Source organism: Ruditapes philippinarum, unplaced genomic scaffold (assembly GCF_026571515.1).
Source record: "Ruditapes philippinarum isolate M1 unplaced genomic scaffold, ASM2657151v2 ctg3748_1_1_1_1, whole genome shotgun sequence".
NCBI classification, from domain to species: Eukaryota; Metazoa; Mollusca; class Bivalvia; order Venerida; family Veneridae; genus Ruditapes; species Ruditapes philippinarum.
The window spans coordinates 112,571-128,156 of NW_026860778.1; the positions used below are offsets into that span (position 1 = coordinate 112,571).

At 32.1% G+C, this 15,586-nt stretch overlaps 1 protein-coding gene across 2 annotated transcripts; it reads left to right on the forward strand.

Moving 5' to 3' along the window:
• The first annotated feature begins 22 nt into the window (after positions 1-22).
• Positions 23-14,152, forward strand: LOC132713350 (cyclic AMP-dependent transcription factor ATF-7-like). Of its 2 annotated transcripts, XM_060695903.1 has the most exons (12): positions 23-84; positions 2,520-2,602; positions 3,338-3,443; positions 4,292-4,413; positions 5,503-5,676; positions 6,277-6,737; positions 7,333-7,930; positions 8,056-8,201; positions 9,335-9,418; positions 11,298-11,394; positions 12,219-12,336; positions 13,250-14,152. In XM_060695903.1, the coding sequence occupies exons 2-12, from the start codon at positions 2,552-2,554 to the stop codon at positions 13,540-13,542; spliced, it is 2,250 nt and encodes a 749-aa protein (XP_060551886.1). In that variant the 5' UTR covers positions 23-84; positions 2,520-2,551; the 3' UTR covers positions 13,543-14,152. The 2 variants fall into 2 exon arrangements, with proteins under 2 accessions (XP_060551886.1, XP_060551888.1); XM_060695905.1 differs by lacking the exon at positions 23-84 and having other exon boundaries at positions 2,516-2,602.
• Positions 14,153-15,586: the final 1,434 nt, after the last annotated feature.

Sequence of the window (15,586 nt, forward strand, 5' to 3'; positions counted from 1 at the left end):
GTACAGTATAGTTTGAGCGGACCGAAATCTACATTGACACCGTTTCAAAATTTGCAGAAATTCACTTGGAAAACCAATATTAAAGTAAGTATTTTAACATGAAATAAATGTCCTATAACTCAATAAAGCTGTTTTTCAAAGGTTATAAATAAGTTTAAGTTGTTTGTAATATAGTTATCTAGACACATTGTCGCACCGAAACCGTTTTGTTATTTTATTGAAAATCTAACCTGCCCTACTGTATTAAAATATATTTTATGACAGTCTACACCGATTTGTTACTACAAAATCATGCACGGGACTTGTCTACGAGTGACTTTAAAATCGAAAGTAAACATATTAGCTTCTAATTTCAGGGATTTTTTTTGTTATTTTATAGCCGTTATTGGGTCCAGTGATAAATTTTTTCAAAACAGCCTGTGGCTTTCTGAAGGGGAAAATAGAGCGCGATAAATAAAAAAGTGTGAAAACCTGAAATCAAATTCAAATAACTAAAATGGAATTTACCCACACATTTATGAATTTTTTTTATCAATTCAATTTAACATGCATGGTACATAGCAGCTCTAGGCTAAATATAGGGACAGATTTCTGTCTTCTAGATGATATTAGTCAGAATCAGATGCTGTTAAGTCATGGTTCTGGTAAGGAAGAGCACAAGGCATTTAAGGGGAAAATTATTAGCATTTTTTGGGGAAAATATACATATTTTGGGCTAGGGGAAACAGCCTTTATTCGGCTGTAAAATACAGTGAAAAAAATCACTGGGGTCATATTCCCAATTTAGTCCAACTTATTGTACTGCGTGACGAGATATTGTGCTATTTTCGTGTCTGAGCAATATCTTGCCTCTACTAGCGAGATTCTGTGCCAGAACGAAAATATTTCAGAATCAAGCTTTGGCATGTCAATACATTTTGTGTAATTATTTTGACTAATTCCCAATTGAAAATAGTATATTATTTTCCCAGTCCACAGGAAAATATTCCCAATTGAAAGTTACAAAATCAAAATATTGAATAAAGAGTTCTAAAATCTTTGGAAATAAGGACTTCTTCATTGTAATAGTGCTTAAATGTTTGAAGATGCCATCCTAGACAGTCATTGTTTGCATTCATTTAATCTACATGTACATGTTTCTAATATATTATCTCTCTTTTAAAACTATGTAATACATTAGCAAAATGTGTCTGTTTGATAGTCTCCCACCAGTAGTTTAAACCAAACGTAATTCAAGACTCGGCAAATGTGTGTTTTTCCAAGCTGGTACAATTAATCTTTTACAGTTCTAACTTCACGGTGCACTATCGTTCACAATAGATTAGCCAAAAATTTGCGGTTAATTTTGAAGCTGTAACAGCAAAAGTTTGTTTGTACCCCGGATTAGTTGGGAAAACCCAAAATATTTTTATACCGGAAAAAGATTATTGGTAGTGCTGGATTGTGAATGGGACAACCTAGGTTTAATAACAAATGGTGGAGGCCTGACTTTCATAGTGATTGCTCATGATACAGTCTACTCCACTTATAACGAGATTGGTTTTAACAAACCGTACGGCTTATAATGTACATTCTAATTTCTACTTTGTCCCAGCATTTTTCCTTCTTTTTTCCTTTCAGTTCATAACCTTTATAGGCTAGCAAGATTTGTTTAAGCGAGATATCGGTTATAACATATATATATATTCGCCATCCCATGTGTATTTTCCTGAATTTTAATGAGGTCACTCAATTGGCATGTCATCTGCATCAGTTTGTCACCTTGCGAAAACGATGGTCAATTAATACAGCAATTATTGAGCATTTAGCAATCAAATATGCCACCCTTGTTTTGTCAGTGCTCAGGGTTAAATTGTTCTAAAGTTGATGAAATGTTTATATAATAAAAAGATTTTTTGAGTGGTTAACACAGATGAAAGTCTAATCTCTTGCAATGTTATTTGGTGTTCATAAGAAATACACTGCATTAATTATGAAAACTGAATTTTAAAAGGATGTACATAATTATATAAACACACAGAGTAAGGTAAGGGGTAGTTTGTGTTTTTAAATGTTTGTTAAGACACAAAATAATGAGGAACAAAGCGATTTCCCCTTGAATTTGTCCGCTGTGGACTGTATATTTCAATGGTCATTTGCACTGTACCTTTGCTCTGGCATGTACAGAAGTAAATAGCTGTTCCTTGCTAAGCGAAGGCATGTACAATAACATGTAATACTTGTAAATTGCTTGAAAGCTTGATGATGAATAAACTGCGCTCTGGTGAATTCAAGTTGGCTCGCTGCCATTATCCTAGAGGGTAAAGCCCCCAATCCCCCACCTTACCGCATTTAACTGCATCATGATTCATGAAAGTGAATAAAACATAAGAAAGTCACTATTAAGGATGTAGTAAATATTCAATTAACAGTTACTAACAACACCAAAATATACAGAAAGAGCATAATTATATACGAAAAATTGTATTTTCAATACAGGCTAATTTAATGTAGTTATTATGTACTTTTTAATTGTAAAGTTGTAGGTTACAGATGTCAGAAGATAGTCAGTATGTCAGATGAGGAGAAACCATTTGCTTGTTCACAACCTGGTTGTGGAATGGTAAGTTTGCAATGGCATACATTTCTATAAATTATCCTGATCTGTTTGCTTGTTCATACTTGTAAATATGGTTTTGACAGTTTCGTTAGATATGTGAAAAGAAGCTTATAGATAGATAGATTTATAGATAGATTTATTTCGGCATAAAGGTAAACATGTTACATGATAAACAAACAAAATATAGATTTAAACAATAACAAATAAATGAATAAATAAATAAATAAATAAATAAATAAATAAATAAATAAATAAATAAATAAATAAATAAATGAATAAATACTATATTATGTAAACCATGACATGTTCCCAAAACCAAGGATAATACAAAAAAAAGCAAGGTGGTCCTTATTTTCTTCAATTGTAAACACTTTTTATTCAAAGCAGCTTTTTGCTGTGTTTTCCACCTTTCAGAAAGAAAAGGGAAATTGTGATTTGTCAACACTTGTCTTGTGCTCCTCAATGTCTCTGGCTGAGTTAATGTTGTTGGCTTCCCTTTATGGCTGTGGCCTGTCTCAGACAAATGTTTTTATACACACATTGAAGCCTTCAATGAGATAATAAAAGTGATATTGTCATATACAGGTACACTGTATAGATATTTTGATCTTCTTTTTTATCTCTTTGCTGAGGAATATTATCCTTCATCCATTATCTATATACTAATATTGACTGTTTTGTGTTTAGTGTGAAAATACTGTAGTATAATTATAAATTTATAATACTTTACATTTACAGCAATTTACCAATGAAGACCATTTGGCAGTACATATGAGGAAACATGACATGTCATTAGCGTTGAACTTAGCACAAGGGGGTTTGTCCCCCCTAGGACTTTTCACTGGTATGTTTGGCTTATTATTATAAGGAAGAAGTATGGGGATGGAATCCAGGAAATAATAACATTAACTCTTAAAGTGGATTGGTTTACAATGGCTGCATTTTCCTTAAGTATTTCAAATTTAAAAAACAATTACACAGCAGTGTTTATCCATTACACAGCAGTGTAAATCTTGTACACAAATTAAGCCGGTTAAAGGTTAACTTAAACAATTTTTGAGCCACTTCAAGTATGTGTGAAAAAATAAGATCATTAGAATGTGCATAGAAAAAAAAACTTGCATATTATCTGTCTCTTAGCTAGATGAAAAAAGTTTCTCCCATCTATCTTTGACTGAACAAGCAAATGGTATTGCAGGGTTTTCATTATTAACAGATAGGCAATCCATATTATTGGTTGAAATGCTGTTAAAATCAGTTGTATTTTAAGCATGTAGATTTAAATGTCCCACTTGACCCTTTTAGCAAAATTTATTGTTTTCATTGGCACATCTGTTGTCTCGCAAAAATAATGAAAACCCTGGATATTCACTATTGTGCATGTTCCAACATTATATCAAGTGTTAATCATTCTGTAAAAAAAAAAAAGATTTGAAAATTCCACATTACATCATTATTAACAGATTGATAGTCCATATCATCGGTTGAAATGCTGTTAAAATCAGTTGTATTTTCAGTATGCAGATTAAAATGTCCCTCTTGACCCTTTTCCAAATTGGTTGTTTTTATTGGCACATAAAAACGAAAACCCTGACAGTATTGTGCATGATCCAACATTATATCAAGTGTTTATCATTCTGTAATTTTTTTTTGAAAATTCAACATAACATCTGTACAATTTTTGTATTTCAGATCAGACTCCAACACCTACTAAATTCCTGAAGAATTGTGAAGAACTTGGACTTTTCTCAGAACTTAGTAAAAACCCATTTGATTATTCTTTCAAAAAGGCTATGGATGATCCAATGGAGCATGTAAGTTATAATCTATACTATTGTAGTTGAAAAATAATACTACATAGTAGTACACCTTTGTTAAATATTTATTTGTTGATTTTTTTTGCAAATTTTGTTGAAATATAAGATAGGAAAAAAAGATTTTCAATGGGAATTTTTTAATAGCACATTATGCCTTAGAAATGAATAATTCTTTCCTTCTCATGGACTTTTATAATGTTAAAAAATGGTTTTTAGATATTTATTATCTGAAGTAAGTAGCTTTGATTTGAAATTATTTGTCCCCTGGCAGCTATTTTGAGGAACATTGCCAATATATTATGTGGTGAAGATAAGATATAAATCTCTCGTAATTCTCGTAATCATTTTCATGAAAACTGATAAAAATCTTTTACATATTGGTGCTATAAAAGTAATTTCCTTCGTATGTATGAAAGAATTAAATAATTCACCCAAATCAGCTGTTTATATTTACTTCTTTCATATTTTGTTTATCATCTTACATAGAATATTGACCCCTAAAATGTCTGCTGCTAATATAGCAAGGGAGGTAAATATTATAAAAATCAGGAACTATCTGATATGTGAGTTTAAATAGCAAGCTGGCCTGTTTCTTGATCATATTTAGGAAAAAGATATCAATTTTGAAAGTATTGTTGTAGAATAATGCATGGTTTGAGTTCAAATGCGCAGGAAAATAATCATGAAGGCTGATAGACCTTAGTGATTAATTACAAAACATTTGAACGATAAACCGTGCATTACAATGTATTACACTACAATGCAAGAAATATTAATAACTATTTCCATTCTGACATGCTAACAAAAAAGAGAATTGATAAAATTATGCTGAACCACATTGAGTTTAGAAGTAATTTTCCTGACATCATTTGGTTTATTGACATCATATTTGACATCATATGGAGTCTTTATTATATTGTGTAATAATGCATTTTACAACCCTATCTGTTTGATAGTGTGAAATGTGTAAGAATCTTCAATAATGCTCAAATGTGTTAAAGAGTAAAGTTTATTTTAAGGAATCATATAGTTTTTCCCCATTATTTTTTTTAATCATACTTATTTTTAATATGTGTATTTTGATAGGGTTTGGACCTACCAGGTACGGACAATGCCGATCTGGACACGCCCCAGCCACAAATACCAAAGATTGTGATTGGTGGAGAAGAGCATCGTGAGAATAGAAGACTGCAAGACAAACCAAAAGACCTCTCCATGTCATCCATTGTACCAAAGAAGAGAAAGAAGTTCCTCACTCAGGTAGTGACATGTAAAATGATAACTCACATCTACATTCACTACTGACATATTAAACCTTTACTTCACTCACTGTTAGTTTGAAAATGATAATCATTTTTAGCTTGACTATTCGAATATGGAGAGCTGTCCTACTCACCCCGGCGTGGGCATCTGCCTCCAGCTTTCAGATTAAAGTTTTGATGCAGTAAAATTTTTTTTCACTATAATTTTTTCATTTCTTAAGGTATCAAGTTCAAACTTCAAATATATGTTCCTTATCATCAACCACATCTTATGCGATAAGGTTAATAACTCTATCACCAATATTATCAGATTTATCTCACCTTGAAATTAGAATTTTCCTTAAAAGATACTATTACTTACTATAACTTTTTCATTTCTTACGTATTAACTTCAAACTTCAAATATATGTTCCTTATCACCAACCACATCTTATGCGATAAGGTTAATAACTCTAGCACCAATATTATCAGATTTATCTCACCTTGAACTTAGAATTTGCCTTAAAAATATTTTTGTTTTACTGTTACTTCTTTATTTCTTAAGGTATCAACTTCATACTTCAAATATACTGACTGTGTGACTTACTGTGATTTACAGAGTATGCCAACTTCAACAACTTCTGAAGATGAAGAGGAAGCTGTGATTGGTTCCTCGTCAACAGAGTTACATAGTTCTAGTGAAAATATTGTTTCAAATAGTGTACCAGTCGAAGTTAGTAGCAGTATATCAATCCAGTCTCCACAGAATGTTATACATATAGCTGAACCTTTGCAGTCGCCACCGAATGGAACCGGAATCACTGAAAGTTTTCAGTCACCGCAGCATGTCAACGATATGGTAGACAGTTTCCAGTCATCTCAGATCGTGCCCCAGCTAGCTGAAAGCTCTCCGACCAATGTCAATGATCAGATATTTTCTCCACAGTCTGTGAGCAGCTCGGGTGATTCTGCCTTAATAATCAATGAGAATGCAGTTACCAATTCATCACCAGTCATTCCCAGTTCAAGTCCAGGCAGTATCAACCTTACCAGTGTACCAGTTTCAACTGTATCTGTCCAGTATGTATTATTTAGAAATTATCAGCAATTCAGATTAAGATTTTTGATATTTCAGATAACCCTATATTTGACAGTTTTTTTTCTTCCTTGCTAATTAAAGGACAATTCAGTGGATATGGGAACAATAGGTAGAATGGTTGTGGGAATAATAGGTAAAAGTAAATCTTCTTTGATGTTGTTCATTCACTTCTTTTACATGGCTTAAAGAAAAGTAAGGAAGATATACATGGAAGTTGCTCCACTATCCATTAATTATGAAGTCAGTCTGCTTTTTCTGTCACACCTGTTTAATATCCTCAAATATAGACAGATCTATGCCTTGACCCTTACCATGTAAACTATCTGAAATGGAATTGTCCATATTTCAATTAGGACAAAACTTTTCAGCAATTTTAAGAAAACTTTCTAAATATGTATTGACTGAAGGGCAAACAGTGCTGACCAAGATCAGAAAGCACAGATGTGCCGGCTTATCTTGGTTTACACCGGTTGCACAAGAAGAATCAGTTACTATAAGATGGCTATAGGTTTAATAATTTGTGTGTGTGTACCTTTGGACATTAAGTTAAAGTAATGGATTTCATGATAATTTCAGGCAAAAACCTGCTGCACCAATGATGGTTCAAGTCTTGCTACAGTTACCAGGTGGTCAGGTTGTGCCAATTCAAGTCCCAGCTTCAAATGTGGCCTCAAACCAACCAGTGGTGCCTAAACCTCAACCTCAGCCACAACAGATCCAGCTAGTGAAGCCTGCCGTTCAGCCACAGCCTGCAGTAGCCAACTTTACGCAAAATTCTCAAACCATGTTCTTGGCAGGAAACACTTTGTTCCAAACAGGCCCAAATGTTCAAACAGTGACACCTGGTGGACTTATTCAAAATACTGTCAACACTGTGCCATTTACTGTGAAATCTCCACAGCAGCAGACAACAACTGCACAGACTGGTTTACAAAATATATTGAACCAGTCTGCCAATAATTCAGTATTACAGTCTGTGCTTAATCAGGCTGCAACACAGTCTGCCTTGAGAACAATTTTAGTGTCAAATAAGCAGCAGACTGGCCTGCAATCAGCAGCTACTACACAGATGCAGACAGCCCAGCTTCTACAAAATGCCATAACTCAAAACCAGGCAACTCCAAAACCTCAACAAAAAGTGGCAATACCAGGGAGTCAGTCTTACACAAAACAGGTAAATATAAAAAAATGAGTGGCATGCCAAATATAAACAAGCTATTTGACTTTAATGCAATGGTTCTGATATGAAATATGGCTGAATACATACATAGCAAATTTGGTTGTTATCAAACATTTCAGAGATTAAAAGCAGCTATTCAACAGCAGACAACACCTGGCAGTCAGAAAATATTCCAGGGAGCAGAAGTTAAAAATGAGCCTCAATGGTCGCCAGGTACCAATGTGTCTTCTCCAGAGACTGGTTCCTCTCCTGGGACATCATCAATGTAAGTAGAAGCTTGCTTATAAATGCTAGATTTGTTTGATTCATATTGAATAGCATGTACTTTACTCTAACCTAAGAGGACATCTCCATTGTAGTGTTGACTTTGAATCAATTTCCATCAACCAGTTTGATTTTGAATCCTTCCAGAGATAATGAATCTTTCATATAAGGAAGCTGTCCAGCAAGCTTTTAGAATGTTTGTCGTACTCCCTGGTACTCATTTATACTTGAATTTTTTTGCATGGAAATGCATCAGATCTGGAGTAGTTTGTTTATCAATAAAACCATAAGACACTGTATGACACATACATGTGACTTTAAGATATATAAAGATTTATATCTGATGTCTGGAGTCAACAAAATTATTGTTTAGAATTTTGAAAATAGAATTCTTTCAAAGTTGCACATGTCAAGTATTTGTATGTTTCCTTGAAAGGGAATGGTACTTGCTGTAGTTTAAAAGGTTAAAATCCTACTTAAAGTAGCGGAATAATAACATTTTATTCTGTTTAGTTTATACATATTTATTATTGTTCGAATGTGTTGGAAGCCATAAGTTTATTGAAACACTCCAATCAACCAATACTAAGCAATGAGTGTAAAGTTTCTTGCTCAAGGAAACAACGGCTTGTCCCTGACAGAGTTTGAATCCATATAGCCAGCAATCCTTTGATTACAAGACTGACACGTTAACCACTCAGCCATGCCGCCACTGTTTATGTATAATAATAATATGTGTTAAATAACAGAGGTTTTCTATGTAACAACTCGAGTATCTTTTGAAGGTTTCTGGAAAGAACATAATTTTACTGTTGATAAATAAATTAAAGATATTTCATTAGGTATAACTTAATACCTTTAAATGCAACATGAGTACATATATGCAGTCAAAAGAAACACAGCTAGAGAATTAAGATGGAAACAAAAATTTCACTTTATATTTAATATGTACATGTGGCTTTCAATGAAATAATCATAAGTTACATAGTATTATTATGATATGTATGAAAAATTTTATTTACAGTTTTATTTACAACATAATAATTATGTGATATAGTATACTACTGCTGAAAGTGTTAGTGATAGTGCTTTCAGTCTCAGCTGTAAAATTACCAAATATTATATTGTTTACAGGACATATGAGCAAATGATGGGTGATCAAACATCTGATAACAATGATGCTGACGTGAAGAGGGAGAAATTTCTAGAAAGAAACAGGTACTCTTATACCTTTCAATATTAGCATCAGTAATGATCTACCTGTGAAACAAGTATAGAGCTTGGTCAGCCTTAACATCATCTGTGCATCGGTGGTTCTACTCGAGTGCCCGTTCATGCCTGAAATAATGCATGGAAGGGCACATGAGGTCTTCCTCCACCAGTAAAGCTGGAAATGACCTATACTGTCTCGGTGTGACGTAAATCCAGCAAACAAACATCTTCTGTGTAGACTTGTAAACAAGGCTGTATAATATTGGCTTGAAAATTTTAAAGGTGCACGCCTCCAGATGAACAAAAATATTTCGATAAAATCAAACCTGAGAAAATGTACTTTGATTTAAGGAAAAGTATTAAGATTCAAAATTCTAGTAATAATTTACATGTTATGTGCGATTAATGACCGATTTCTTAGTATTTATAACTATATTTCCACTGCGTTACTAACACAGTAAGGGCTATTTTTGCACATTTTGACCTCTTAATGGTAATATACGTGGATTGTAAGTGCCATTGATAATGTGCAAATTGCATTCTTTTGGTAAATTCACAATATTATACTGTTAAATACATTTTCAAATTTTCATGAAAATTATATTTCCACTGCGTTACTAACACAGTAAGGGCTATTTTTGCACATTTTGACCTCTTAATGGTAATATACGTGGATTGTAAGTGCCATTGATAATGTGCAAATTGCATTCTTTTGGTAAATTCACAATATTATACTGTTAAATACATTTTCAAATTTTCATGAAAATTAGCATGAATCTGGAGGCGTACTGCTTTAATATTTTGATGTTAAATTTCCTTGTATTTTTTCATGTGAGAAAGCTATCCAGGTAGATTTCGGAGGGTTGGTTGTTCTACTAATGTGCCTGAATATGCCAGAAATAATGCATGAAGGTTGAAACTGTCATCCTATGCAAGGAAAGTTGAATCATATGACATTAACAGTGTTTGTGTGTTTGAAATAAATAAATGAATTGAAATCTCTTAAACTGCTAATGGACTGATTGACTTTTACTTGATAAACTGGTTTCAATGTATTAATTTTTTCAAAAAATGGTATGGTATATTGTATATGAATATTAAGTTTTAATTATCCATAAATGTTATGATTTGTCTGTAGATCTGAGTCTGTTGTAAAGAACATCTTTCTTATAAGGGTTTATATAAAAAGCATGGCTATGTTGGTGCTTATCATGTTTCAGAATGTCACATGTCATTATACATATAATAACTTCTAATGAGTAAAAACTATTTTTATCTCTGTAAAGATCCTTTAACACATTTTTTTATGGTTTTATATCATAAATATGATGCTCAAATTAAGATTTATCAATTTTGTAAGTTCCAAAAAGCATTTTTTATAAAGATATTACCAAATCCAACATTTCATTTAAAGGGAGGTTATAAAAAATATTTTCTATAAAGTCTTAAGTCAAATTTTTCAATAAGAAATGAATGCATATATTTTAATGATTACATATAATATGTACAAATATTTGCAGTACATATTTTACATATTCTTCGATGTTTGAAAATTGTTTTATAAGCATAATTATATACATATATATAATTTCACTTAAGTGTGTGGTATGCAACCTCAATTACAACATACAGGATCTTTAAGTGCTATAGCTATGTGTGATTTCGTATTCAGTCAGACCTCTGACCAAACTCAAAACTGTTGTCAGGTCAGTTTTATATCCCCGAATCTTAACAATCTGACAGTCCAAATTTTTAAGCATGTCAACCTCTTAACTTCAGCTTGGTTAGGGTTTATATGTCGGATCTGGTAACAAATATGTTGACATTGACAGTATTTTGCTCTAACATAATGTAATATATATATTTATGTTTTATTAATTTAAAGGGCTGCTGCAGCTAGATGTAGACAGAAGAGGAAACATTGGGTACAAACACTGGAATCAAAAGCTGACAATCTCTCCAATATCAATAATAAACTATGTGTAAGTAAACATAATCGTCTAGTTGTTACTATAGTTACTTGTGTCACTATAGAAATTTAAATATCTATACTGTAAGTAAAATTATTTGACTCTTTGCAAGTATGGATATTTTACTGTGTGTAAATATGGGTATTTCACTATGCATAGGCTTCATGACTGACACAATTATATCACTTTTTTGAAAACTTCTTCATATCTACCCTGAACAGAGAAGTCACTTCTCCCTAGAGTTTCAGTTTAAGGTCCCTATGATATTGACATACATGTATGTGTAAGTATAGATATTGGACCTATGTTTAGTTATGTATGGACTTTGACTAAGTTAAAATATAGATATTTTACCTTTTGTTTGAGTATGGATGTTTGACCTATGTTTGACTAAATGTAAGTTAAGATTTTGAATGATTTATAGGTGTAGCTGTATTTGCTTAAACTTTAAGTTAACTTAAGTCAGGGCTTTTTTTCAAAGGTTGGGGAAGCAGCCCTGCCCTTAATTTTTGGGAAAAATTACATGATATATTTGCATATTAAAGGGAAAGAAAAAAACTTGCTGTAAATTCAATTTTTGGGGAAAACTACATGATTTTAAAGAATTTTTCTTTGGGGAAGCAGCCCTATAACGGCCCCTACTATAGAAGGAAAAAGGCCCTGTAAGTTGGCTTTTAGTTCAGAATTGTTGGTTGTACAAGAATCAGATCAGGTGTCCTAAAGAACTAAAATGAGATGAATATAGCTGGGTTTACAATTCTTGACAAAGTGACATGTAGAAATTTTAAAGAATTAGTAGAAATATTTTTCACATGATTGCTTTGTATATTTTTAAGGGAGAAATCAAGAAACTGCGTGGAGAAGTAGCAAGTTTAAAAACCATGTTGCTGGCACATAAAGAATGTCCTGTTACTATGCAACAGAGAGCACAAGGTCAATTAGGAACAGACACACGTATGTTACATTTCATAACAGTCATCATTGTATGAAATTTGATTCCTAATTTCTTGTACAGCTCAGCTTTAGTTTCTAATACTGCTACAGATTTTAATGCTCTAATATAAGGAAGCGAAGTAGAAAATTTAGATTGGGTTCACGGTTCTACTTGGGTGCCTACACAGTAATGTGACCATCAAATTCCCTGAATTATAAAAAAGTAGTATTATGTATTTATTACATACAAGTGATGATAAATATAGTAATGAAATAATAATGAACAATGATCATGTCCTTCACTGATATTTGATTTGAATCTTAATAGTGATGCCAAGTGTTTCTTTTTTGAGAGGAAGTTAATTTGGTAACTAATATGTCTATTTAATGCATAAAGAAGCACTATAAAATTCTAAATCAGTGAAGCTTCATAGTCACCTTTAACCTGCTGGCTGGGACTGAATCTAACTGTGAAACTAGTACAGACACATACGTGCCATCTGATCATTGTATGCACTGTCTAAACTAAAAGGTGTGTCTTGGCCGAGTGGTTGAGCTCACTGACCTCAAACCACTTGCCCTCACCACTGTGGTGCAGTCTTGACTCCTGCCAGACTTCATATTTTTTCATGTGAGGAGGCTATCAACCTAGCTTATGGAACATTGGTGTTTTACTCAGGTTTATTATTTCAGTGCATTATTTCAGGCTCCTTTACTGTGTTGGTAGGACGTAAAACCCAACCAAAAAAAACCAAAAAACAACACTTACCTAAAATGAAGAATAGTTTTGTCCAGATTAAAAGATGGACACATCCTCTTAGATATTAAGTTTGGATAACATTTAAAATTGTTACACTGAATATTATAAAGAAAACAAGCTAGAATGTTTATGCAAGCTTTTTATGATATTAAAAACCATGTGGTTATCTTTCAGTTTCATTGGGTAGTGATTTAAATGATATTACACCAATAGACATTGGAGACTGCACAGAAACTGAGACTGTGTCTGACGATTCTGCTGTACATAATCATCTTTCTACAATAACATCAGGGGACCAGCCTATTACATCACTTCCTGTTGGACTGGGTATGCTTCAGAGTATTGTGCAAGGGGACCAAGTTATGTTAAAACCAGTCAGTGTAATAACAGGGGCGAATTCTCTTGGATTAATCCCGAAAATAGTGAATCTGGACCAGAGTATCCAGAAAACCAGTTCAGGTTCTTGATAAGATGTTCCGGCTCACAAATATGTGGCCTTAAGTTATTTATAATCATCAACTTGCTAGAGGTTGAATCTCTTGCAAGTTTCTTGTGATCACGCTATGTCTGTTGAAATTCTTTACATATTTGTAGATTTATCTTAAATTAAGAAATGCATGTCATCCTGTTGTTTTAAATTTCTTGTTCAAATTTCTAGGAAATATGTTTGCTTAAAACTGGCACTTGTTGAAAGTTATTTATTTTGTTCCACCAAGCAGTCTATGTTTATCATCTACAGACTCAAGGTGAACTTTAATTAACCTGGCCTTAGCACCAGGTTTTCCCAATCTCTCGAAACTATCAATTTTCACATCAGAACACTTAGTTATTTTAAATATTTCCCTAAGGTTCTTTGCATCAGTTTCCTTTTTATTTTCTCCTGATTCAGGCACATACATTATGGACAATGATGTTACATTTTCCTTGCTCTCTTTCCCTGAACTCCACTATTGCATTCTCCACCCTTAAATCTACAATTTTTCAATATTATCTTTTAATGCATCAACTTCCTTCTCACATTCAAGGATTTTACTATTTTGTTTACTAAGGGTTGATCCCAGTTCTGCAAGTTTTGGTAGAACACTTGTACAGTCATCACAATTGAAAGGCAAGTCTTTGACAGGTTCATTTCTAAATGCCTCATACAATTTACCAGAAATTAGACTACATTCTTAGCAGAACCAAATATTACATATTTTGCCTGCTGCACAGTAAATGGGCCAATTGTGTTAGCATCTAAGTCAAAAAATAAAGTTAAACAAACAAGACTATATTTGCTCTTTTTAAGTACCTTAGGGTGTCTATAACAATATTTTTGGAAAGAAAGGATAACTTTTTGGATACCTTTTTCAAAATATTACATCTCTTGCAGACTGTGCAGGTAGGGGACGGATGTTACAAAGATATACTTAAAGTCTGAATATCTTACAGTTTATAATAAAAAATTGTATTATTTCTCTTTATTTTATTAAAATATTATGTGTTCTGATAAATGTTACAAAAAAAATCCAGAAAATTCATCTTAGATATAAAAATATTTGCTTACAAATTTTCAGTATTTTTCAAACAAAATTTAATTTTCAAACATGTTAGAAACAGAGAGAAATAAAACAAGGATAGGTACACCAAATCATACTTAAATCAAATATACAAACACATTTCTTATAAAACAGTAGAAATTATAGAACTTTCTTATGTATATTTCTTGTCAGATAATCCAAAAATGAATTGTATCAGGGGGACGGATGTTACATTTTTTGGGGGATGGATGTTACAATCGATGTTTAAAGCTCATAGTTCATACTTTTCTTGGTTTTATTTTAAAATAATGAAATTTATAAGAGTATATACTTTGTACAGTACAATAAATGTTAAATAATTGAACAAATTATGACAAAAATGCAGAAATATACCTGACAGTTATGTAGTTTCTTACTATTTGTGTTTCACAATGAAAAGTTGCATTGACTTAGTTTTCTTCCATTTATCTTACATTTGAATGAACATTGAAATGTTTGGAATAAAATAAAAACATTGCTAATTAAATAAAAGAATCCTTGTTTCCCAGATAATGCATTAACGTTAACGTTATACCAACGGTACCAGTTTCTATACATGAAATTATTTACAAATTACTTTAGTTAAATAATAAGATTTATATTTGTAAAAGATATGATACAGTGTGAAGTAAATAAGAAGTTTTCTGATTGAAACATATGCAAGCTTGAATTTCTCATTTCTAAATACATAAATCATACTCAATTAAAAATTTTCATTAAAAATTATAAGATTTTAAATTGTTGCAATTAAGTTCTATCGATTTGATGAAATTTTAAGTAAATTAATGTGGAATGTTAGCAGCATTATCCAAAGATTTCATTATGATTCAGTATCATAATCTCATTATTTCTAACTTTTAATAATTGTCTTTGTAAATATTTCAGTGTACATGAACTGCTTAACTTAATGAACTAATTTGTCATTCAATAAAATTTATAGGTGCAAAATAAT